Source organism: Phyllostomus discolor, chromosome 1 (genome assembly GCF_004126475.2).
Source record: "Phyllostomus discolor isolate MPI-MPIP mPhyDis1 chromosome 1, mPhyDis1.pri.v3, whole genome shotgun sequence".
Taxonomy (NCBI): Eukaryota; Metazoa; Chordata; class Mammalia; order Chiroptera; family Phyllostomidae; genus Phyllostomus; species Phyllostomus discolor.
The window spans coordinates 69,846,643-69,874,213 of NC_040903.2; the positions used below are offsets into that span (position 1 = coordinate 69,846,643).

General features: G+C 41.4%; 1 protein-coding gene across 6 annotated transcripts in view; it reads right to left on the reverse strand.

Moving 5' to 3' along the window:
* The window catches only part of SFMBT2 (Scm like with four mbt domains 2), a 220,138-nt gene that overhangs the window by 183,622 nt on the left and 8,945 nt on the right, over positions 1 to 27,571 (reverse strand). For 5 of the 6 annotated variants that reach the window (XM_036024478.1, XM_036024495.1, XM_036024485.1 and 2 more), the window contains exons 2-4: positions 10,170 to 10,315; positions 3,551 to 3,648; positions 1,376 to 1,616 (exon numbers count right to left, since the gene is read on the reverse strand). In XM_036024478.1, the coding sequence (XP_035880371.1) occupies positions 1,376 to 1,616; positions 3,551 to 3,648; positions 10,170 to 10,266 (436 nt within the window). In that variant the 5' untranslated portion in view covers positions 10,267 to 10,315. The remainder of the gene's footprint in view (positions 1 to 1,375; positions 1,617 to 3,550; positions 3,649 to 10,169; positions 10,316 to 27,571) is intronic. The other variant, XM_036024501.1, reaches the window with a different exon arrangement.

The window sequence follows — 27,571 nt, forward strand, 5'->3', positions numbered from 1 at the left end:
AAGCTGCCAGCTGGAGGAGGAAGAGATTTGGGAGGGCATCTAAGTAGAGGAGAGAGCAGGTGCAAAGACCCAAAGCAAGCAGAAAAGAAAGAAGGGCCTTTCTCTCTTCTGACAAATTTAAGGGTTAAGATGTTAGCTAAGGCCAAGGCAACAAATTCAATTCTTACACATGTCCCATAAATGCAACTCAAACTCCATGCATGTATTATGACCCCACTACTTAGCAGGCTCTCAATTATTTATAAAAAGGGTGGTAAAAAAACTGTGGACCATTTCCAACTGTCAGAAAAAAACAAAAAAGATAAAATTCAATTGTTCTGAAAAGCAAAAGTAAATGTGAATATGATGGACACACTGAACCCTGGATTTCAGTTCTAAAACTGCATGTGTCTCTTCCAAATAAAAATACCCATGCAAAGCTAAAAGTGGCAGCCAGATGCTAAGAGGACATTATACATGCTTGAGAATTAGCATCAAAAGTCTTCAAGTGTAACTGCTGCCACCATCATGTAATAAAATACAGAGGACGGGATGTTGAGGTTGAAATATGTGGTGACTCAGTTTTTTCACTCACAGGATCAGATGAGTTCCTTTAATGTATTTGTAACAGGCTGTCCCATTCTTTTATAGCAGGGTTTCTCAACTATGACAGCTTGAGCCTAATAATTCTTCGTTGGGGGCATTGTCCTCTGCATTGTAGGATGTTTAGCAGCATCCTGGCCTCCTCCCACCAGATGCCAAGAGCTTCTCCCCCCTTCCCCTCTCACAGTCAAAAAATCTTTCAGATGTTACCATATGTGCCCTGGGAAGTAAAATGGCCATGGTTTTCTAGCCACTGAATGGATTTTATCTATACAAGCTTTGACAATTCCCTTAAGAGTAATGTCACGTCTCCTCATCTGTCTGGCTTTCTACATGCATCACACCTTGACAGTCTCCCCACAACAAGAGAGATTAAAACTAGAGAGACCCATTTCTGAAGCCCTACGGCACTATGGCACTATACAAAATGTCAAGTCTCCAAAGCAAAAGAAAAGCAACATAATCAATCAGTAACAGAAAACAAGACCTCAATCTCAGCCTCTCTTCGGCCTCCTTTGCTACCTCCAAAATCAGGCTCCAGAGCTTTTGTTTCCTAAAGGCCATGCTTGGTTCAGTTGTCAGAATAAGTTTGGACATCCAAAAATGCATGTAAGTGCATCCCTCTCACTCTGGCACCACTAAGCTAATGAAACTCAGGAAGCAATTTTTAAGCTGCTAGACCTTCCCACTAAATCGGTTATAGAATCTCTGCAAGGTTTTCCCTGCAAGCATCATGAATAAGGACGGCCTGTAAACCCAAAGTCCCCGAAATGTGGGTCAGCAGGGAGCTTACCATCCGGGGGCATCAGGGCCTTGTTGTTCTGAGTGCACCACCCCACGGGGTGCAGATCAGCTATCACCACATCACACCAGAAGTCAGCCCTGCGGTCCTCCCCATAACCACAGTAGCGTAGAAGCAGCAGCTGCCCGCAGGTAGTGATAACAGTGGCCACCCAGTACGTGTCCGGGTTGTTCTTATTGGCCACTTCCAATTTCATCCCGGGCTGGAAGTTGCTCTGAATGCTGATTTCAACCTTAAAGAACCAGAAACATAGGAAACCCGTTATTGTACTAGACATACACATCCAGAAAATTACCAGAATTGTTTAAAAACACAGCACATAAAAATGGAATTTCTGTTGCTCTAAAAGAGCAATAAGAGAAATATGAGAGCCACAAATGTGATGCTGAATTTCCCAGTAGCCACATTAAATAGATAAAACAGATAAAATTAACTTTAATATTTTCTCTAACTCAAATATCCCAAATGTCACCACTTCAAGATATGGCATAAAATATATTACTGAGATCTTTTACATTCTCCTTTTCCGATCTGAAACCCGGTGTGCACTCTACACTTGCAGCACAGCCCAATGTGGACGACAGTCTCCCCACGTGCTCAAAAGCTCCAGGTGGCTGATGGCAGCTTGTGAGTAGTACAGCCTTGGATGGATTTTCTTTTTATTAATGAAGGATTAGAGTCTGTTAATATTTCCCATCCCTCCTCCCCAAGAGAAAGTTTTCCAGCCCAGCAGACATTCCAATGCTAAAGCATCTGACGTCCAGGAACAGCAGCTGCTTAAAGAGAGGATAGAATTACAAATGGCTGGTTCATGGGGCCAAGGATGCTTTTCCTTGACAACTGGCACACAGGCCCCGGGACACTCTGCTTCCTGAGCTATTGTGATTAAAAGGAAGATGGGAGAACTGACCCAATTAAAAAGAACTAGAGTTACTCCATACGGAGAGGTATTGATAATTTTATTGGTAAAATAGAAAAGGAAAAAGTTGTCACTCAATATCTTTTTCCTAAACTGCCTGAAGGGACATAAACAAGTCATCTAAGAATCATAAGAAGCTTTGCGGGATCGTACCCTCGCTCTTTGCCAGGTGAGCTGTAGTTCTGTTATGTTTTAATATTTACCTCTTGGTTTCACTAAATGGCCAAAACCACATTCATAATAAACTAGTAGTAATTACAGTATTACAAACATTAGTATAAAAAGAGGATTGGGAATGTGATTGACTTTTACAAGGTCATGCAAACTTAATAAGGCCTTAAATTTCTTTTCAAAAGAACACTTCATCTCCAAAAACAATAAAAATGTAGCATTAAAATAAAGAATCAAAGTTCTGGCTCACTAATTCAGCAAGAGAGCCAAAAACAAGAACAGGTTGAGAAAATGCCCCGATTTGTTAATGGCACTCAGGCTGAATCTTTGCCCTGGGTAGCCCAGTGAAAAAAGAATGTTTCTCAGAATTAAATTTTTCTGTCCAGCAAAGCAATAGTAATGCCAAAAAAACTTAGATCCTGGAAATTTAGTCTTTCCTTGTTAACAATATATATTGACAAAATCTCAAATAGAAGCAAAAACCTGAAAAAAGCTCAGTTTTTAATTTCCTGGGACTTTCACTCTGCTGGGCAAGCTATTTGCATTATTCAAAGAAATCATTGTTAAGAATGATTTTTTTGGCTCAATCCAAATGTTTTCTGAATATTTATAGTATTTCCTCTAATTTGGCTCATCTGCTCACAAAAGACTGTAAAATTTTTATGTGTCCTTTCAAAATAAAAACATCAATCCATAATAAAAATATACAGCCATTACACCTCGTAAGAAGACATTACACATTATACCTACTTATCTAGCTGGCTGGCTTTTATTTATTCTAATCAATCTTACCTGTGTCAAGCCGTGTGCGAGGGCCACATCTGTCAAACCGGGCATTTTGAGGTACAGACAAGGGTAAAACTACACATTGTTTCTCACCCACTGAGCACCCACCCTGGGCCCAGCCTGTGTTCAGTGAGATAAGTGGTAAGGGCAAAGTCCACCTTACCAAGAGCACCTTACCTTTCACAGCTGTCTGTGAAAAGCAAAAAAAACTTTCCCATCCCTTCTTTATTTCTAAGAAATCTTAGCTATACTCCCAAATGCAGACCAGAAAGAGAAGGAAGGCTACGTACATGTTTGAACGACGTGTGAGGAGCCGCACTGGCACCGGTTTCTTCCAAGTACTCCCCCCAGTTAAAGCCACTTTCCTCCAAGCTCGAACCTTCTTCTGCTGAAAGGCCAAAACCAAAGAAACAAAAAACACAAGAACATCAATACTAGAGTGAAGAATGGAAAGGTACTGGCCTCCAATGAAGACCACAACATCCTTAATTCAAGAGATAAATAAATTCAATGGTTTTGGAGGACACTGTCAAATTCGTTTCATGGCTTTAGTTTGCTGATTTTGGAGACAGGAGACTGAAGAAAGGAAACACTAAAGAAACTCTGCTGGGATACCCTAACAAAATCAAGGATAATATTAAATGCTCTTAGGCAAATGAAGTGAGATTTGTCTCACGGCATATTTGCTGCATGTTAGTTTATCCGTCTGGAACTGGCCACTATGGACTCTCCATTCTTTGGGGAGACAGGAAGACAAGGTGAAAAAAACATCAGAAATCAAGTAATTCCCCAAACATTCAAGACAGTATATGTAAAATATAATCTGTGTAGTTGAAAAACACCAAAGGACACTTTTTAAAAGTACAGTACAGATAACATAAATGTTACATCATGATTTCAAATGGAAAGAACTAATCAGCTGTAAACATTACTTTAGCTGATTTGCAAGACCATTGTAACGTAAGAACACACAGCAGTAAGGGCTGTCCAAACATGAAGGTAAGAACAGCTTCAAAAGTTTTGATTCTCTTTCCTTGCCGTAATGTCCAACCATGTATCTTCTGCTAGCAAGAGGCTATCTCACTGGCCAAGAACAAATACTAGTAGGTGGGCCACAGGGATTTACGATGGGAGGGTCTAAGAAAGAAAGCCTTGTTCTTGGAGGCTATCACTACTCGCTCCTACTAAAGATTTTTAAATTAGAAGTTGGAAAAGTAATTTTCTTGTCATACTCTGCATAGTCTCAGAAAATGAAAATGATAGGAGGAACTAATTTTTGTAAAATCAGAAGATACCAAGTTGAAAGGCAGTTATATTCAGTTTTGTCTTCTAAATCAAAGTTGCTTAAAACCATCTCCTCAAATTCTACTCCCATCAAGTGGCTTACATTCAAACATCCAAGAAAACAAAACACTACCCACAGATCCTGCACCAGGTCACCTGGACAAATAAATAGCACTGCTGTGATGTCTCTGGCTAGTGGATCAAACAACAAATGTGGTGGTCGGTGTCCAGTGCAGTTTGGGGCAACAGATCTGTGGACGGGGCTGGGAGGCGACACCCAGATGAGTTTTCCAGAACATGACTGCTTTCTCTTTGTGTTTGCCTTACTGTGTCTTCTTGGCTGAAAACGGCCTGGCACCCTTATTAGCTGGAAGCTGCAGGAGCCTCTGGCTCTTTTCAGGGAAACATTTTTGATATGGGGTATTCAGTCCCTGGGTGAAGCAGAATGTTGGGAGAGGCACGAGAGGAGGGCTCTCCAAGCAGTGGTGAGAGTAAGACCACAGCCTCCCTTCCTCAACTTCAACTGAGACCATTCCTTGCAGCTCTTTACTATTCATAAAATTCTGACCCAGGCTATTAGCATTACCCAAAATGTTTGTTTCCACCAAATTTTAATCCATGACAAACTATGTTTCCAGTCTCTTCCCCCAATATAATAGGTAATAGATACTTTCATGTTCACTCAGGTATTCATTCATTTATTCATTCAAGTTAACCAAGGGAGGGAAAGGTACCACTGTGACTCCCGAGGGTGTGTCACTAAGTACAGTGCGAAAGAAAGCTGTTACTCTCTGCTTTCTACAAAAATACTTTAATAAGCACCCCAAAAGTCAGACCTAGAATTCTATTAAAAACATTTAAAAACCTTTATGCCCAGCAGCTGGTAACGTGAAGTGTGCTGATTTAACAATAAAATCTGATACAAAATGTAGGGTTCCTCACAATACAGCCTTTTCAGATCTGTAATTTATTAACACTTCCTCCACAGCATGTGCCCTAAGCAGCCGATTCTCTAAAGACATTTCAATGAGCAATAGATAAACACACACGATGTTTATGAGTGGAGGTCTCATAAACCCAGAGCAAATATTTACTGCTGATTCATAAACCTGTTAAACCCATAAACATTTTATCAAGGAAACTCTGACAATCTCCCTCCACTGCAAACAAACCAGTCGGAGGCATTGCCCCATGATGTAATGAAAACAGGCTATGAAAAGCTACTAGAAAATTTCACAATTTAAAAGAAAACAGGCTTGTTCATTAGTGGCATTCTACTTTTAGAAAACAAAAAGCTATTTATGTGACCAAAATATTTCATAGCAAGTAGAAAAAGAATACCTCACAAAAGCTGGAATGCAAGCTACTTAATAGTGAAAAATATAACGAACAAATGATTCATACACCTTTTTTTAAGTCGTAAAATCTTGGGTTGTACACTTTCACAACATGAAATAAGGCTAACTTTGCAAAGTTGAATATAAAGCCCAGAATCACTACCCAATAATAAAAACATGGAGAATCGGCAGGTTTGAAATGAACAAAATCTTACAGAGCCACTACCGATGTGCTAGATATTTTTCTAATGTGGAAAGAGAAAGGAAAAATATAAATATTTGTTATTTTCACTGCTGACAGTCCATTCATACTATCATAAGGTGTAGAAAAAAGTGCACTGCACATATGTTAAACCGACACCCCATTGGAATGAAAGTCAGACAGGACTGGCCAACTCGGACCCCCGGTCGGAGTTCATGGCTGCAGGACCACATCAGGGAGGAGGGGCAGTCAGCAGAGCATAGAGGTCCTCAAGGCTATCACAGCTACCCAGACTTCCAGAGAGTCTTTCCAGAAAGAAAGAAAATGACCCAATCTCCTAGCTAGGGCAGGCAAGGACTACCTAAAGGAGGGGACTTTTTAGAAAGGGAATAGAATGGAGTCACATAAAACTAGTTCCTTCCCAGCATGAATAGTCAGAGATCCCAACTTCTCTAAGAAGAATGGTGATTCATTTCCTTCCTGAACACAAAAGCCCGTGGCACTCCAGTTGATATATCCTAATACTGCCCCACCAAAAATACCAAGCCCACGTTTCCAGAATAATTCTTTTTACTCAGGATTGCCCACTGTAAATATGCAACAATACTTCACCTACAGACTTCATCAGGAAATTACATTCAGTCATCCTGGAAAAATTATGCCCAGGAATCTATCCACCACTGTGTCAGCATAACATTTTGCTTGCTTTTATCAGGGCAACAGGGGAAGCCTAGAGTTGCAGAAATCCAGCTCCGATCCACGTCCTTCTGCGTGCTCCCATTTCATCTGTGGGAAAGGCCTTCAGTCCCTCTGTCCCTGCTCATCCCAGTGGCGCCCTGGGAGGAGCAGTCATTTCACATCGTGCCTATTTCACCCCTGGGACTCAGTGTCAGTTGTTAACCCCAACTACTTGAGCTCTCCTTAGGGAGAGAGGCAAAACTAAACATGAGAAAACTGTTCATGAGACTGACAGTCCTTGTTTTAAGTGGAAGCCTTCATTTCACAGGGACAGATTATCAGTGCCAGGATCACAATAGCTGAACGCAGGAACGGAGGAACCAAAGACACAGAAACCAAAACACAGGAAGCAACCAGGTGGGACTTCCATCCTCTGGCCCCATGATTTGATCCAAGAAGAGCTGTAGGCACTTACGTGTGGTCACTTGTCAGGGAGATGGAGTCATGTGTCTTACAACACACGGGCAGAGGGGATGGGAGACAAGTGGATGGGAGGACCAGAAAGAATCTGACTGGCACTATATCTCACAGAGTGAGCGGGTGTGGGTGTGTGTGGTGCGTGTGCGCGTGTCTCCCAGCACAAGGTCCCAAGCCCTCCGGATGCCTGAGATGAAACCCTGGCTTGCATACAAGAGCCAAGTGACTCTACCTTCTTGTCTAATTTCACCTGCTGTTTCACTGGGTTGTGGAAGAAGTAAACAACGCAGCATATAAAGCACTTAAGAGTGCCTGCCGTGAACACAGGTCATGTACCTACTGCCCCTCATTTGAGACTCAGTGTACTCCTAGGTGAAGAAAGCTCAGTTTGCCTTCTGCTCCTCTGACATGGACATCTCATCTGAACGCTCCCAGGAAAAGGTCTAGGATACTATCCACCCCTAAGCACGTCACAGCCGGTCCCAGAACCAAATAGCCACACAACTGACGGCAGACAGAAGATATTTTGTGTATTAACAGGTGAAATGGGAACTACTTGGGAAAACAAACTATTTAACAACTCCTACTTGGGTATGTTTTTAACAGTCTAAATGTTCAAAACTAGATCTGAGTTACTAGAAGTCAGCCTCTGCCCTCTACAAGCGTTTAGATCCTACTTTAAATTCGTTTCCTCTTTAGAAAAGTCTGTCTTTGTGGCACCATCTAAAAGTCTCCTCACCACACAAGTATAAATAGAAATTCCAAGGAGAAAGAACAGATTAGCCATATAGGAAAAAAACTGTCAGGACCAATATCTGAAAAATGGTAAGATACTTTAGAGCTATTTAGAACTGTTAGTTCTATTAAAGACCTTCACCTCTCAGATGATCCATGGCTCCCACCACACAAGAGCAAGAACTAACCAAGAGGTGAGCATGTCCGTAGGCACTGGGCACGGAGCAGCCCAGCCAGGGGCAGGATGCTGCACTCACACCTCCCCATTCCTGGGGCCAACCACAAGGACACACAGCACAAATAATTTTCCTGAGACCATATTATTACTAAGTTTCAGAATCTGCTTCAGCTGAAGAGATACACTGCGGCTGCCTGAAAATAAAAAGTCAACAACATGGCTGCCGTTTACACAGTTTTGAAAACATACCACGGAAAATAATGCAGTCACAGGCGTCAGATGTGTGTAGGACAAAACTATGGTGAAAATCAGGGACTCCAAAGTGAAAACATGACCTCATTCAGCAAACAAAACAAAGACTTTTTAAAGGCATATTTGTACTTAAATAAAAGTAGAATAACTAGACTGAACTTTCAGTCTATGGGAGTATGCTCTCTCAGAAACAGAGTTTCCATATTTCTCCTGGGAGAACAAAAGAGTCAACTCTGCTTTTAGAACTTTTCTCACTCTTACTTTATATAGGAAAATAGCTGACAGGGGAGAATGAGCTGATTTTGAAAGAGATACTAACATATTTCAGGCAATTATTTCAGGGGTTTCCACATTTTTTTCAGGTAAAGATATAATGTAAGAAACATAATCTTGTAAATTCAATGACATCAAGCAATCTGTAAATCTGTAGTCTCACCAAAATGTGAAAACGAACCCCACACCTCCTTCAGACAACTGTCAAATCTGAATTCACCACAGCAATGTTTATGTTTCTGCGAGTTAAACTGTCCTCATCTAATCTGCTCCTAGACAATAGTGCAATCCTTCAAAAAAACTTTTTAAAATAAACTCTTTCTTGTGCAAGTATTTAGAAAAAGATGCATTTACAGATTCATTGTTTAAATATCAAAATTCAAAGACTGGTTTGATTTTGTTTGTTTTGTGATTTCTTAAAGGTGGAGGACTTTGCCACAAATTCACATGACCTAAATTTCTTTCACATTATGCAGCTTCCTGAAAGTCGTGCTGAAGGTTTCAGAGAGAGTCTCGGAATGTGGCATCTAGTGCTTGGGCATGTTTTGCCATCCTCGCTTTCTGGGCACACACCAGAGAATTCAGTTTCCGTGCCTCCCTAGACTTGCTCAGGTCAAGAAGTTCCAAGCGTGGGGGCAGGGAGTGCGGCATGAGAGTGGTACTGGGTGAAAGGTGAAGGAATTAAGAACTACAAATTGGTAGTTACAGAATAGTCACAGGAATATAAGGTGCAGCATAGGAAATATAGTCAAAAATATTCAACTATGTAAGGTGCCAGCTGGGTATTTAAAAATATTGAGGGGGAACGCTTTGTAAAGTATACATCCATTCTCTGTGTTATACACCTGAAACTAATACAAAATAATATTGAATGCAAACTGTAGTTTTAAAAAAAATTTTTAAGAGGTTCTAAGCAAGAAAGGTACCTGTCTCTTCTGAACAAGACCATTTATTTGCTGATTCGAGACCCTGCAGCTCTCCTTCCCATACAATGGTGAGCCTGAGGCAGCCGCTGAGGCGTGGCGCGGTGCAGGGGAGGGACGCAGTGGAAGGAGTGCCCACGGACTCTGTCTGAACCGCGCAGTGTGAATAACTATAAACATGTATTTGGTAAGCCACTGAGATTTTGAAGTGATTTGTCACCTCTCACCTAGCTCGCTCTGTCTAGTATATAGGGAATATTAATTTGGAACCAAATTCTGCCCAAATTTCAAGTTGCTATATGCTAATAAATATGATAGCAAATCCTAGGGAGAGGCATCATTTGAGATCTAGAAATGATGCTCTACTGCTTCCTGAACGTTTTTGTTTGTTTGTTTGTTTGTTTTGTTTTGTTTGTTTTTTTTTATTTCAATCATTGTTCAAGTACATTTTTCTCCCCCCTACTCCCGTTCCAGCCCCTCCACCCAACCCTCCCCCCTTCCTGAACGTTTTCAGAAAGATATTGGTCAACACATCAAAGGATCAGATGGACCTAGAAAGCAAAATGGTACCTGAATCGAGATCTGCATTGCCGTTTGCTGAGCTCGGGTGCTTCTCCAAGGGAGACGATGAGGGGTCTGGCATGTTGGTGATGGACAAACTCTCCATTCCTAAAGAACAAGGGTCTTCCCTTAATTCATCCTGCAGGAACAATTACCTAAGGGCAACCAACAAAGAAAAAAGAATCAGACTTACTCTAATCTCGAACTCTCCAAAAATAACAGCATCCTATCCAGGCTGCTACTATTTCATTTAGAACGTGTAGGATGCAATGTAATAACAACAGAAAACACCAAGAATCAAGACTAAGGTGCACATATATACACAAGGTCAACAACAAAGGTCACAGCTGAGCAAAGCCATCAATTTTCTACAAGTTATGATCAACACTAAAATGGACACATTTTTCATCAAGAAATAAAATCTATGTTTCAATACCTAATCTTCCCTGGTAATGTTGGCAAGACACTCCGCCCTCCCCCAACTGTTTCCTCCTCTCTCGCTCCATGCCACGAGGCACCAAGCCTGCCTCAGCCTCAGCATCCCCTCACACAGGTAAGATGTACAGTGTCTCCCGGGCAATGGTTAGCGAAACCAGGTAAGGTACCAACATTTGCAAACATGAGGCTTTGTGACCAATCAGACTTTTGCTATAATAGCATGACTATTCCGCACTTGCTTTCTGACATGACTGGTGGTAAAACAAGAAAATTATGCTCAGTGTTCACAGAACCCTATAATCTAGTTCAGCATGTCACATCCCATAAGACACCCAGGTGCATTCATTACTGAGGGTCAGCCATTTACAGCGTTGGAGGGTAGACACAGTCATATGTGGGGTGTTTTAATCTTTCATTCATTCAATGTTCGCTTTTATTTCACATGTAGATAAAAGTTAAAATCAGGAAAAGGACAAAGATATGTGAAGGAAAAGAATAGTACATCAGTATTTACATAAATGGAATATTTTGTCACTTATATACTGATCAAGTATCTTTTAAGAATAGCGTGCCCTTCTTAAAACACACACACACACACACACACACACACACCTCATTTTGGTGCGCTTCAGATTACTCCCCTGAAAAATATTTTGAGGTTTTTATCAAAATTAAGGAAATGATTCAAGCCTAAATAGAAACCAGGTGTGTTTTTTTTAAAATAATTCAAAGTTATCTCCTATCACTAGTGAACTACTTGATAAGCTTAGTTTCTAAAAGCTTTGATGGAAACAACAACAAATACAGGAACCCATTTAATGGACAAACGGGTTCTAGAATTATTTAAAGTGGATGATACTCGCACACCCAGCATCGGAATGTTGAGGCTGGCTAATTTTACCACGTGGACATCAGTCTGCCAAAGTGCCCCCATGACAAGGGGCAGAACTGCATACTCCTAAGTGCATTTCTTCACCATTCCGATCTGTGGAAAGCTTTGCTCTTGGAGATATCCCCCACATGGGGCTGCACACAGGAGCAGGAGAGGCCGCCAGGGCAGCGACAAAGCTCGTGACCCGCGCCAGGACTTCACAGAGGAGAGCAGCACTCAGCACTTTATTGCGACTGCCACTGGTACCTCAGGAGCAAAGGCGGATGTAATCTGCAGGGAAACCACCTCATGATGAGCAAGTGGCCATCCAACTACACACCCAACAACCAACAAGCGTCCACTGAGAGGCTACTCAGGGGACAGCGTAACGGTAAAACCCACCCCACAACAAGAGGCGTGACTGCGAGTCTATGGATTACTCTGTCACTGAAGCAGGGAAACAACACCTGCTGACCCCAGGGGACACAAGATGGCCTGGGCGAAGAAAGAGAAAGGAGGCAGCACACTCTGGAAAACTCTGCCTTGCACCGCTCTCCTCAGGGGAACCCAGGAATTACAGAGAACTTGAAGGGAAGAAGGACAGGCCAGTGAAGAAAATGGATCAAAGGTGAAATACTTGGCACAAACAAAATATACAGACTGCCCTAAGAGAGAGTGCATCCTAACTGGGGAAAGCACTCATGAGAGTTGGTAAACTATATAATACATTAGAAGACAGCAAGTGCTGCAGGAAAAACTAAAGACGGAGAGAAGATGCAGATAAACAAGGCAAAGGGCCGTGACCATTTAGATGGTGGCCAGGTAAGGCCTGAGAAAGTGATATTTGAACAAAGACTTGAGGATGCAAATAGGGAGGTACGCAGAACCCAGGTGAGAATAGTTTGCCAAAACAAGGACCTGACCCAAATTTCACTCTGCAGGCTTTCATTCCATGAAGTGAAATGATCAGATTTGTTTCAGAAAAATCACTCTAGTAACTGCATGCCAGAGAGGTGACAGATAGGAGCGAGACCAAATGGAAACAGAGACTAAAAACGACAAGCAGGGAAGGTCTAGATTTAAACAGTAGAAGAGGAAAGAAGGAAACAGGTCGTTATGTATTTGGAAGGTACAATCCATAGAACACAGTGGGAACAGCCCAACAGTCTCCCAATATTAACAAAATGCAATCTTTTCAAAGCAGGTGGTCAGTTCCTAGAATAAATTACTTCACTCACCATAGCTAGCTCTCAACTAACAGAACCCATGCAGTGACTACAGAAATAAATAATTCTGGGAGAAAGTATATTAAATATAAGAATGACAATCCATTTCACAGAAATTTGCTTTCACTGGAATTGCGGGGAAGTAAATCTTACTGATTACAAGTGACCCATAAGCTTTGCAAATAAAAACAGGATTTTAAAAAGCAAATCCTTTTCCTAACTACAGTGCCTACCCTAAGCCACCCCCCCCTCAAAAAGGCTATTTTTAAAAGGAAGCAAATTTCCTTTTGATTCTTAAAAATACATGTAATTTCAATACTGAAGGTAAAAGTGTCTGTTCATGAAAGCTGCATGTTTTTCCCAAAGACATGAAAACAAGGCTCAGAAGACTGGGTTTTTAAAGGGTCATTTCCTGTTTTATACAATACACTTTGTGGTCTTGTGTAAAGTTAATTCATTATAACTGGCTCCTCTTGTCTCTGAAGTTGTTGAACAACAGAATTATAGTACTAGACCCTCTTTAAAAAGTGGTCTTGGCCCAGTGACAAGAACAGTGAGCTTAGAGAATGAGTAACAAGGCTGCTAGCTGTGTGACTTAAGCAAACTACTTAAACCTCTGTTCCTCAAACTTCTCATTAGTTCAATAAGAAGGTTTAATTATATGCAATCAATGGTCCTTTTCAAATCTAAAGTTCTATGAATCTACCAAGGCTTTTTAGTATTACTTGCATATTTTCTGCATTCAGATTATCTGTTTATCTGAACTAAATAAAATAAGCACCTGCTTCCTATCATTTGAGGAGTATTCAAAGAAGAAAACTTTTAGCATAGGCTAGACAAGGCCTTGTTAAGAAGGAAATGTGTGACAAAGAACACTCATTAGATAATTCTAAAACAAATAAAAAATTATTGGGGGCTTATCATCTCTTTTGAATTATCTCTAGGCCAGCAAGATCCAATAGAACTTTCTATACCTGCACAGTCCAATTAGGTAGCCACTCATGGCTACTGAGCCCTTGGAATGTAGATCGTGTGAATGGGAATCTCAGTTTTAATTTTAGTTAATTTAAATTTAGAAGGCCCATATGGATAGTGGTCGCCTATTGGACAGCACAGCTAGACCACTGCACAGGTAAGCCAGAGTTTACTGTATCTGAATTTGGAGCATGTCCTAAACAACCATCAATTCTCAGCTCTCTTAAAAGTTGTAATTTAATAATAGCAAACTAGTTAAAAAGAATATAGGAATTTTTAAACCTAAAAAACTTCACGGTTTCTCAATAATACTCCACAAATCTTTCACAGCAAACTTCCTAAAGCAGTAGGTTTGTATTGAACATGCTGCCTTTTTGTATCAATACAATTTCAAAGAAGCAATCTTAGAAGCTAAATTATGTGCATCATATTAAGATAATTTTCTTTCTTCATTCAACAATAAAGTCAAGAAAATCATTCCACCTCAAACGTAATTAGTTGAAGTATGTTTCTGTAAAGGGGAAAAAAGACTCCATGATTGTTATTAATGTCAAGTACCAGTGGCTTATCTGACACTATTAAAGGGGGGGAAGTTTGCTAAAATTTTTATGACTCCTCAGTAATTCAACTCTCTTTCTTTGCCTCTAACTGCAGAGGCAACGGTAACCAGGGACTGTAAAATAAGACATCAATTTAAGTGAACAAAATCAATCATTTTAAAGAGAACTCAAAGGTAACAATATAAAAAACAAACAGAAAGCCACCTGAATGAGTGGCAAAGTTAAGCCTCACATTATTCAGCATGAGGACAAGTGACAAGGCATTGTCCCAGGTGGCTGTAAAATTTATTTTGACAAATGACACGTCACACTTTCACTTTTTCAACAATGTTTACCTTTCTTCATTCCATAAAAGGTATATACACTTTCTGTAGAACTCTTAAGGAATAAAAGTATACAGGAACAAATATAAATCACTCGTAATTCTGACATCCAGGGAAAGCCACTTCTGTGTTTATAGTAACTCCTCCTAATAGCTTCTCTGCTTCTCTGTAGAGTTTTTTGAGTTCATATAGAATTTAGAATTTTAATTCATTTTTCATTTAACATTACATGGAAAGCATTTCCCCACATCATTAAAATCCTTTGAAAACATGACTTGAAATGGTTGGGTGATTTTTATTATAATATGAATAAGGTGATTTATTTACCATTCCATTACTGCTGACCATTAAGTTTTCCTTTCTTTCACCATCATAAATAGTGCTGTAGTGATCGTCCTCAGCCATAAATTCTATTACATCAGGGATGTTTCTTTTGTATAGAATCCCAGAAGTTAGAGGTAAGGGGCCAAATGTAGGAGTTTAAGCCTCATGATATACATAGTACGAAAATGCTATCCAGCCTGCTGTCCTCACTTACTGAGTGACCAGCAGTGGATGATACAATCCATCTGCACCCAATCTCCTTCTCTGCCATGCATAATGTTCTGTCACCTTTTTCAACTTGATATTCAAAACAACAGTATCCTGCTACTGCAAACAGAGTCTTCATGTGAAAACACCACCTCTGTTCACATCCTTCCCACATCTTACCTCTGCTGGTATTCTGTACAATTTTTAAAGAGCCCTTCATATTTTACCTTTCAAAACTATTGAAAGGTATTTTCCCAAATTTGCACTTCACTGGTTCCTTTTAATAAACAGAATCCTAGTTGTTTTGTTTTGTTTTTTTTATTTATTTTTAGAGAGGGAAGGGAGAGAGAGAGAGAGAGAGAGAGAGAAACATCAATGTGCGGTTGCTGGGGGTTCTGGCCTGCAACCCAGGCATGTACCCTGGCTGGGAATCGAACCTGGGACACTTTGGTTCCCAGCCTGTGCTCAATCCACTGAGCTACGCCAGCCAGGGTGATGTTTTGTGTTTTTTTTAACTTAGTCCAATCTATCAGTTCCCTTTATTTCCTCTAAAAAAATATATTCCTAAAATGTCCTCCCCCAGCCAAGGACAGGTTTCAAGTTTTACATTTAACACAGAGGGAACTTATGCAACTGTGAACTGATCACCCCCACCCCCCCCCACACACACAGTTAATAATCCAGTCCTACTCCATCAGGGTTCCATCCTGTCTTTATCATATATTAAATTTTCATATGTACAAGACTATGTTTCAGGGCACCAAACCTTAATTTTGAGAAGGTGAAATGGAAACTAGGACTACTGTTCACATATCCCTGACTCAGTTTGGCAATCATTAATCTTGCAGTCACTTAAGGCAGGTCTACAAAGGAATGACGGTGATTTTGCCTGGCTTGGGAACCCAGTCTGTTACGACAGGACCCTCACGAGGCATTCTGCTGTGGGCGGAATGTATATGAAAGTGAACGCAGGCAGAAATTACTGTGCATCAGAAACTGACAAATATCCCTCTCCCAAACCCAACAAACATCCAGTTTCCCGCTTGTCTACAACAAGGAGTGACTGGTTAACCAAAATGAACACTGCTCGGCTGTCCTTGTAAGCTAGATGTGGCTGCACCACTGCGTTCTGTACAGTGGGAAGTTTGCGGAATGAATGTGTTCAACCACAAGGTTGCAGCCTGTAGTGGAAGGGGCATGCCTTGCATTTACCCGCAGAGACACCAGGGATCACGTAAGCCCCACAAATACTGAAACAAACGAGAAGAGAGCTTGGTTCTGCCGTCAGCTCCAGACTACAACACATAAGAGAGAAATTAGCTTGTTCTATCTTGTTTATACCACCCAACTGGGGCCCCTGGTACACACTTAATCCCAAATCTCCACAAATACATGCTAGAAGGACTGTGCTCCTTTTCAATAAGCATGTAATTATAATGCTTAGATTGTTACTGCTCAACTCAGTTTTTATCCAAAAGACTCTCTTTTGCTCTAAGTTTTATCAAAAAACTATTGATAATGACAAATGCTGTCTTTGGTCTGTTTCAAAAAATCACAGTGCACATTAAAGCAGACCAAGGTGCATATCCCTGGAGAATGAGGCCCATGGGGAAATGAAAGAGGTCCCCTTCCCTGTGGGAAGTCCAGACTAAGCCCAACCCTTAAAGTGGGGTCACCATTGCCTATAATGTCATCAACTATTCTGGCAGTTCCCACCCTCTAAGGTATAGCAGAATTACCATCTGCAGGACTTGTCAAAACTCAGCCTGCTGGGCTCCACCCCGGAGTCTCTGACTCAGTAGATCCAGGGTGGTACCTAATCATCTGTATTTGTAACAAGTTCCCAGGTGATGTTCATGCTGCCGATCTCCGGACTGCATTCTGACAGCAACTGCTTTATGCCAAAGAGATTTTTGTGTGGCTTGCTTAGAAAGATAAAATTTGTTCTTCATCAAAAGATAGCTATCGCAGGTGTACCAGAAAACACAGTACTTCTGCAAAGTCCTTTAAGTGTGGAGAGAGGAAGGCTGGTTTTTCTAGAAATAGTTTTGTGTTCAGCAGCATTTATTCAACAGTCTTCCGTGTCCCTGGCCTGCCGAGATCTTGTTTTCTTCCTTTTTTCGATGGAGCAGGTTCTCCAACAGGCTCCTGAGAGGAGCCTGAGGTGGAAAATGTCTGTAACCTACTCTCACATTTTAACCAACAGTTTAGGAAGGTTAAACAAATATTCTAAGTTGGAAAAACATCCTCTCTCAGAATGCTGACAGTTTCCCGGTTTCCCACTATCTTCTGGCTTCCATTGTTGAGAGGTCTGATGCCATCACTGACTACCGGGTGTTTGGGCATTCTGAAATGCACCGTGCTTTGTCTCGTGGCAGTCTGATCGTGGCTTCGGGGCCCTGAATGACTTCTTTCAAGATTAAAATTCTTTCAATATTGAAAACTGCTCTTCAGTTCTAGGGTATTTTCTTCTTCTTCTTTTTAATTTATTCATTTTCAGAGAGAGAGGATTGGAGAGAGAGAAACACTGATTTGTTCTTCCACTTATTTATGCATTCATTGGTTGATTCATATACATGCCCTGACCAGGGGTCAAACTCACAACCTTGGCATAGTGGGAGGATGCTCTAACCAACCAAGCTACCAGCCAGGGCTGGGATATTTTCTTGAATTATTGCTAATTTCCTCATCTCTGTTTTCTCTGTTGTTTTATTCTAATAGTCACTCAAATGCTAGATCTCCTTAATTTCCTTAATATTCCCTTTTACTTTCTTCCAATTATTTTTTTAAATCTACCTCCTGGGATATTTCTTCAACTTCTTCTAACTCTTTTATAGTTTTACAACTTAATTTCAAAAATCTCTTTCTAAGGACCTACAGTCGAAAAGCAGAATAGGTAAGCACTGTACTCACTTCCTCCCACAACCACATCAAAATTACAACTAAACTACAGAACAACCATCACTGAGAACTGCCTGAAATCTAGCTGAACAGCAGCCCTATAATGAAGGAAATACAGAAGCCACCACACAGAGACAGGTAGGACAGACAGAGATAAGAACTGAGGTGGTCCCACACCCACCTGTGGTGGTTACGAACTGGGAGATGTATCTCGGCTGCAGAGGGGTCCCCCGTGAAGAACGAAAGGTCCCAGCCCCACACCAGGCTCCCCAACCTGGAACACCAGAGCTGAGAAGAGTCCCCCCACAGCCCCCTCCAAAAAAAAAACAGGTGGCTGTGAAAATCACAGGGACTCAGTCCAGGTGGGAATGAGGGCTTCTAGAGTCCCAGACACTCTCTTAGAGAGCCAACACACACACTCATTCACTGACAAGCGCTTGCCCTAAGCTCCAGAGAAGGATCAACCGCTTAAAAAGGGTCAACAGCTTGTGTTCCTGACAGGCACAAACTGGCAGGAACTGAATTGCCTGGCTTCAGAGCGAAGGCGAGAGGGACATCTCTGTCCCAGATAACACTGCAAAATTGTTCCTTTGTTGAACCCACCCCCACTACAGCCAGGAAGTGCTGGTAGGTAGAAGGCCAGGCCAGTGTCACTGTTCCTTTGCTGAGCCCTCCTCCCTCTCAAGTCTCCACCACAGCTCTCCCCACCCTGAGACACTGCCCCACCCAACTCACGCCCCAGTCTGATCTTTCAGCAGCTATTCCACAGGAGAAGCTAGCCTCTGCCTGCACTACAAACTTTCTCAAAAGGTCTACAAACACCAAACAAACAACATCTGGTCTTGACATGCCCTGTACCTCTTGTTAAGTACCTCTTGTACCCCCAAGCCCGGCACTAGTGCAAACCAGCCTCACTTAGCAACATAGCCTCTCCCAGGCGCCTCCAAACCTAGCACAGGCAGCTACCAACTGCAGACCACTTTATAACTCCTACCCCCCGGGAAGCCCCAGGACACAAAGAGGCAGCAGCTGACCTAGGTCTTCCCCAGAGTCCCCCCACACCCACCAAGAGACTCTAACACCAACATACCCAGTGGCTGAATTCAGACCACAACAGAGCACCACCCAATTAGCTCCACAAACAACACACCCAAAGGGTGAACTTGGTCGCCAACAGAGCCCTGCTAAAGCAAATCCCACCCAGTGGGGTCAGCCCCCACGCAACAACCTGTCTAATGTGGTCATGGCTGGTCCTCACCTTGGTCAGCCTGAGAGTCAATCCCACCCAATAATGTGCCGACAACAATCAAGGCTCAACTGCAACAGGAGGGCACACACAACCCAGGGACACCCTGGAGCACCCAGCTTGGGTGATGAGGGAGAATGCACCCATGGGTCCCACAGGACACTTGATGTAGAAGGTATTTGGACAGACATGAGCAGAGAAAGGACAACAGGGCAGGTATAAAAGGTCACAGGGCAGAAAGTTCTGGGTACCTAGCAATGGGCAAAACCAGGAAAACAAGGACTTCACCACCAGGGTAACATTTCCCCCACTAGAACATCACTGATCAAGTGGTTTAGACCCCCAACCTTTCCTCCCCTGGCTTGTTGCTAGTCATGCAGGTTAGACCCCAGGGGGTCAGAAAATAGCCCTGAAACATTAAGCCCCGGGACAGTAAGTTTCTGATTACATCAAACACATGTAGGCCTCAGTTGTGTCTCAGCTCCAGGCCCAGAACCAGACAAGTGATGCCATGGCTGACATCAGAATCAGGTGCACTGACTAATGACCCCTGGCACCAACCAATCAGTGGAGACCACAACCCTGAAAGGATACAGCTGGAAAGCTGAAATACATTCTATTGAGATCCTCCCCTGCGAACCTCCCCTAAAATCCCTACCCTTAAAAGTCCTTAGGTCAGAGAACCCCACGGCTCTCTCTGCAGAGCATGTCCCTGCCTTTCCCCACCTTTTTCCCCCAGGCAGGTTTTCCTAGCCTCTCTTTTCTTCCTAAGTTCTAAGGACCCTTCTTTTGCTTCTATAACTTTTTTCCTGAGCCCTTTTCTTCCTCAGTTCACTTCTACCTCTGTGACTTTCTAAATAAACTTTCTCTTATAGTTTGAGTCTTGGCTCTGAATTCTTTCTTAGTCAGAAGTCAACAACCAAGGTTGCTGAACCAGGGTCCAGTCTGACTCCACTGGGCTAACCCCTGGTACCGTCTTGCCACCAACACTACCACACAAGGCTGCCCTGCCAAGACTGGGATACACAGCACAACTACCTAATATACAGCAACAAACACAGGGAGGCAGCCGAAATGAGGAGACAAACCTGTCCCAAATAAAGAACAGGACAAAACTCCACAAAAAGAACTAAACAAAATGGAGGAAGCAAATTACCAGACACACAGTTCAAGACGCTGGTGATGAAGATGCTCAATAAACTTAAAGTAAGAATAGATGAAATCAGTGAAAACTTACACAAAAAGATAAAGTCACAAAAAAGAACCAGTCAGAAATAAGAACATAATAATTGAAGGAAGAATACATGAGATGACATCAATATCAGATTTGATGAAGCAGAGGATCAAGTCTGTGATCAGGAAGACAAAGTAACAAAAAACAAAAAGGAAAAAAAATTTCATGAGGATAGTCTAAGGGACCTCTGGGACAACACCAAGTGTAACATTTGCAGCACAGGGGTACCAGTAGGAAAAGAGACAGAGTGAAGTATTGAAAACCTAACTGAAGAAATAATGACAGAAAACTTTGCTCACCTGGTGAAAGAAAGACATACAAAACCAGGAAGCACAAAGAATCTGAAGCAAGAGGCCCTCACCAAGAGGGCCTTACACACAATTAATTAAAAAGCCAAAGACTAAAGGCAGAGAGAGAATCTTAAAATCAGCAAGAGGAAAGGAGTTAGTTACTAACAAGGGAGCTCTCAGTAAAGTGTCAGCTGATTTCTCAACAGAAACTTTGCAGGCCAGAAGGGATTGACACAAAATACTCAAAGTGATGGAGAAAGGAATCTTGGTTGTAACCAAGATTACTCTACCCAGCAAGGCTATCATTTAGAATAGAAGGAGAGATAAAGAACTTCCCAGAAAAGAGAAAGGTAAAGGAGTGCATCACTACTAAACCAGTATTATAAGAAATGTTAAAGAGACTTTTTTAAATAAAATAAAAAAGGACAAAAATATGAATAAAATGGCAATAACTACATACTTATCAGTAATTGCTTTAAGTGTAAATGGATTAAATTCTCCAATCAAAAGACACAGAGTGGCTAAAGGGGCAAGAAAACAAGACCCATACATATGTTTTCAGATAAAAAATAGACTGAAAGTAAAGGCATAGAAAAAAAGATGTCATGTAAATGGAAACAAAAAATAAGCTGGGGTAGCAATACTTATATCAGGCAAAATAGACTTTAAGACAAATGCTCTAACAAGAGTCAAAAATGGATGCTTCACCATGATGAAAGATCAATCCAGCAACAGGATATAACCCCTGTAAACATTTATACACTCAACATAAGCACACCTAAGTATATAAAGCAAACAATATATAAAGCAGCACTATTTAAGATAGCAAAGATACAGAAATGACTTAAGTATCCATCAACGGATGACTGGATAAAGAACATGTGGACATACGTACAATGGAATATACTCAGTCATAAAAGAAGAATGAAATCTTACCATTTGCTATAACATGGATGGACCTAGAGGCTATAATGCTAAGGAAAATCAGTCAGACAGAGAAAGACAAATAGCACATGATTTCATTTATATGTGCAATCTAAAGAACAACGTAAAGGAACAAACAAAACAGAAACAGGCTCATAGATACAGAGAACAAACTGATGGTTGCCAGATGGGAGTGGGGTTCAGAGGCTGGGTGAAAAAGTTGAAGGGAGTAAGAAGTACAAATTGGCAGTTATAAAACAGTCATGGGCATGTAAATACAGCATTGGGAATATTCGCAATAATAGTGTAATAACTATGTATGGTGCCAGGTGGGTACTTGAAGTATCAGGGAGATCACTTAGTACATTATTTAAATGTCTAACCATTGTGCTGTACACCTGAAATTAATATACTGAGTGTCAAATGTAAATGAAATATTTTTAATTAAAAAATTATTTTTAAAAAGCTCTTTGTAATTCTCATAATATTCCCTTTCTGTCCTATCCTGTTCTTGTTACATGAATGTGAAACCTTCTATTATATCCTGGAGACAGCTGACCATTTTTTTAAGACTTTTTCTCTCCCTCATAAAAGAAGGTATTTTTCCCTCTTCATAACTTTGCTCTCTACTTTTTATATTAGCAGCCTTCCTCAGCACTCCGATTTCTCACATGGGAGAGCGGGGGATTAAATTGCTGGCTGGCATCTCTGAGCACAGGGGGTAGGCTGCTGATGGCGAGATCACTGTGTGAAGAAGACCTGCTGGGTCACTCTGAGAGGAAGCCCCAGTGTGAGTGTCTGTAAGTCTGTGCTCTAAGGCTACTCAAATTACACAGGAAAGAATTTCCCATCTTCCAACATGGAAGGGTAGGAGGTATCTGCCTACTATCGCCTGTTTAGAATTGAGCATCCAAAGCAGAAACAATCAATTTCTTCCCTGAGATTAGGCAAGTGTAGACTCTAAGACAGATCTCCCTCTCATATCCAATGCAATCAAGACGCATCCAGCTCCAACTTCAAATGTCCAGTTATGAGTCAGTTAATTATTTCCTTCCTTACGCCAGTGCTGATACATAACATTTTCACCTTAATTTTATTTTACTAAGCATGATAAATATTAAGCTCTCACTGTGTACCCAGAGTTTGAAACAAATTATCCAAACTCAGGAGAAAAACCAAAACTTCATACTCTAATAACAAAGCTACCTTAACATTAGAAATCATTCTTATCTCCCTTTATTAAAATGTACATTACCAAATGTTTACTACTTAGAAGGGCACACTCTAGTAAGCCTTATATAATAGTGATAAAATAAATACTGAATTTATTTTAAAGTTACCCAATTATCTAGACCTTTCAAATTGCTCTCCCTTAAAGGAGCTCAAAAAAACTAGCAATTTTACTAATAATATACTCATAACTTCAAGCCTGCTATTCTAACATAGGAAAAGGTTTGCTGTTGTTTGTTGTTGTTGTTGTTTTTTAACATGACTCAAAAAAGGGAATATTCTCCAACAGAAGATAAAATGTGATGGTCTAAAACTGAAAGCTTATGAAATTCCAGACATGCTCTAGCTGCCCCTGGAAATCTAGCTTGTCTAAATCACAGAGAAAACTGCCTCATTTCACACTCCAGGAATTTCAAAATAAGCACAGGACATCTAATCTAAGCTAAAACCTTTCAAAATATTCCACTGAAAATGGAAAATCTCAGAGCATCCTGAAGGATGCACAACTAAATTTTTTCCCAACACCTGATCTCTGACGAATCACTTCTTCCATCTTCCTAAAATGCAACATGCAAACAGCAGCCTTGGATCACAAGAGTATCTGCAAAAATCATATTTGTAAATGGCTTTGAAGATGAAAAGCACTGTCAAGTGCCAGGCGCTCTTATCAAGGAGAGCTTCCTTCTATTTCTATCTACCCTGTCAGCCCGATCACTCCGCTTGCTAATAATGCCTGACTAAGCCCATCTCCTCCCCACTCTTACCGGGCAACTCAAGACTGTCTTAACAGACAGCCCATGCCTGATTCCATCACCAAGGAGAGGAACTGATTCTTTGGGGCAGCAAGCTCATGGAAATTTGCCATCCCCCATATGCTCGAGCTTGATTTACCTTGATTAGGACAGCAATTTACCAGTCATTTTTTCAGCCAGGCTTCATTGGTTTTCACTCTAAATAGATTGAAATCTGACACAAATTGCTGCCCCAGCATAAGAAATGCTAATTTTTTACAATCAGGTCCATAACTCAGTACTGGGAAATATGATATGTTGGGGGTAATAGGCAGTCAAGGAGTAAATTCCAGCACTGGCGGCAGCCTACTGTTCCCACAAAAAACGTTCTGTGTCTTCTAATTCATGGTTTTAACTGTCACCCCTAACCTCCCAATCAAACAGCACGGGTTACTGGAGAGCAGAGGAGCTAAATCAGTTGTTCAATATGGGCATGAAAAAAAATAAGAGCTTTCCATGTTCTGTGCTCAAAAGAGAAAACCCGCCCTGGTCGGTGTGTCTCAGTTGGCTGGAGCGTTGTGCCATAAACCAAAAGGACACAGATTCAATTCCCTGTCAGGGCAAGTACCCAGGTTGCCGGTTGGATCCCCAGTTGGAGAAGGCAACCAATCAGTGTTTCTCTCTCACACTGATGTTTCTCTGTTCTCTCTCTCTCTCTCTCACTCTCTCTCTCTCTCTCCCCCCACTCCCTTCCTCCCTCCCTCCTCTCTCTAAAAGCAATGAAAAAATGGTCTCAAGTGAACATAAAAAAAAAGTAAATGCAGGCAAGCTGTGTACCACATTGGAAGTTCATGTATGTATTTACTATTTACCTACAAATTATTTATGTATTTATTAACTACTTACTTACAATAAAGAAGGATGAGATCCCCAAATACCCAACTAAATCCTTTTAGGTGTTTAAGTCATAGATATACCCATAAAACTGGGCATAAATCAAATTTTACAAATCATATCATTTAACTGCATAAAAGAAGTTTACTCTGTTGGAGTCCAACCACCAATCATGCAAAGTCAATTAAAACACCCTAATTTACTCTGGCTAGTGAAGAACATAGGACATGTAACCAACCCAGCAGGGGACGGCAGAAAACCAGCATTCATACAATATTATAGTATAGCTATTGCTTACAGAATCTGCTCTTGGCCTTCTAACCACCACAAGCAACACTGTTCTCATCTGAAAACCACAGCGACTGCTGTTCTGCAAGCCTCCTGAAGTCACACCTCCCACGCAAACATTGCTGGGAATTGGGTTTTCACTGGCCTTCTTTGTTAAAACTAAGTGTGTACTACAGGGGAGAATAACACAGCATCCACTCACATGGAAGAGACTTGAAAAAGAAAACGTTAGAATGGTCTGAGCTGCATCCTTAATAGCTTTCACGAAAGAGGTGAGTTAGGCCCAAAATGTCTTCCTGGCTATTCAAGGACTTATCAAATAAACTACACAGAGCCACTCTAGTTCAGAGCAGCCGAGGCGGAAAAGGGGAAGGCAGCATCCTGTACTTTACAGCTAGCTGGGAGGAAGACAGGATATTTAAGTTAGTTTTCAAGACAAAGAATGGCAAGGGCCAAAACTCCAGGCTCTGAATCCTGTTACTCCCCCTGGAGCCCTTCTCCTGCTACAACCCAGAACTTCAGCTGTGATGTCTGATTCCAGAGCTGGCTGTTTTTCAGGAATGGTGCTATAGAGAATGGACCAGGGGAGAGGGGAGCAGAGAAACGCTAAAGTTGCTCCATGTCCATCAGCTTTTATTTAAACGTTGGCATTCAACTATTGACATCTCCTTACCTAAAATCAGAGCAGCACACTTGGTAGGGATTGGTTACACCAGTTGTGAGGCCCGAAACATCTCAGAAAAGTCAGCTTCACTAACAACCATCACCAGCTGCATTCTGCCTCCTTTATTTTTCTATTTAATTAGTACCTGGATGCTAATGCTTCTCGAAACACTGTGGGCCTGACTTACAGCCTCCTCCCTGCCCTCTGCTCAGCTAGGAAAGCTCCTTGCCAAGGAAACAAGTGAATAAAGACCAATTCCTGCAGAATCTCACCTGCCATCAAATAAGTATCTGAAAAATCACCTACAAAAACAAAAATTTAGAAACCTGGGAGAGAAGCCTCTTAAACATATATTTTTACATACTTGGAACTTTAAAAACCTCTTCATTGGGCCAAGTGAAAAATGAAGGCTGTGAATGCAAAGAAGATGGACCAGGACAAAACATGCAGGATGAGCACTGCAGTGTTCAAGGACCGCAGTCAGGTTGCATGCCGGCAGAAATCTCAGCAAATCAACCTTAGCCCCAGTGAGCAAAGTGGGTGCATCCTGCAGCCTTCAACATACAGCTGGAGTAATGATTGTACATCTGCAGCTTGTTCATTGACAAATAAAAGACTACTGATGGAAGAATAAATATGATCAAAAGCAGATGAAGTTTAACTGAACAAGTTAATATCAACAATGATATTAATTCTTAAAACAAGTAAACTGTCTAGAAAAGTAAACCTTTGCCCTCAGGATTTGTCGTTGTCCTCACGACCTCTGTCCTCCCGTTCCCGCACATGCAGCTGAACTATTCTCTCCAGATAAACTCTCCTCCTCCTCCCAGCCATCTCCATTCCAAAGTGCACCTTGCTCATTCCTCTTCTACCCTCAGAAAAGCAAATCCAGCTTCTTCCCTGGAGAAGTGAGTGCGGACACTTCAGTAATCCAACCTGAGTTTCGGCAGCAGGCTGTTCCCTCCATGCCCCTTGACGTTTCCTGTCCCCGTCTCCACTCATTTCATGGAACGCTCTCCAAGCTCTCCGCAACGCTTGAGAAGCAATGCATCTCTTTCAGACAGAGCACCAGCTGGAAGGCTGTTTAGGACAGTCTTGTATGAATCTCTGTCTTTTTTAATTGAAAAACTCCAACCTGTGCCATGCACCAAGAAGCATCTATTTATATCAAATGACAGATCACCTTTTCTGAAGCATGTCCGGTGAGTGTTTTTGCTTTGTACATAGACAAAGTGACTATTACTGAGTATATAACATTAAAAAAGCAAACAAACAAACAAAAAACACCCAGAGGGAAACATCCTTTCCAATGTGGAGACAGGAAAAAAGAAAAATGACTGCAAACACAAATGCTTCCTCTGCAACTGGTAAGCAAGTACCATATACAAGTGAGAGATAGTAAAGTAAACATGTCTTTTACCTTTTAAAGCAGGTTTTTAAGATATATTTGTACCAAGCAACGATTCTATCCTGCCATTCATCAGAGGAAAAATCGAGAACAGGAGGCTGATGCCTGAAAGAAAATGACTCAGCCAAGGCCCCTGGAAACACTGCGTCTCGGGTTCCCTCTAACCATCAGACTAGAGCTTACCGACCCTGCACTCAGTGCACTTTCTAAAGTAATGCCAAAGCCAATTTCTATAAAAAGTCAGCTACTTCGATGTGGCAAAATTTTTTTCTCCTGTGCTTTAAAGGAAGTGAGATTAATTCCTGCTTATATGGAGTAAAAAATATCTGACTTGCCAGCTTCAAGATTCACTAGAGGAGTCTACAACCAGTTCATGAACCCAAAGTGAGCACCGGAAACAGATAGTGCTTATTTAGGGGTCCCATAAAGGGCAGCTTTTTTTTGGGGGGGGGGGTCTGTGGTTTTCTACAACAGAAGAAAATAATCTAATAAAAGACCAAAATCTTAAGATAAATCTAGAAGGCTATATGTTCTTCAGTGGCCAAAATTATCTAGAAGGGAAAAGCCTAGCTCTCCTCCCCAGCTTTCCACAGTATCTTTTAGATTCTCACTCTCCACTCCTTTCCACAACTTGAGGACATTTTTATTTAAATTATATTTTATTGCTTATGCTATTA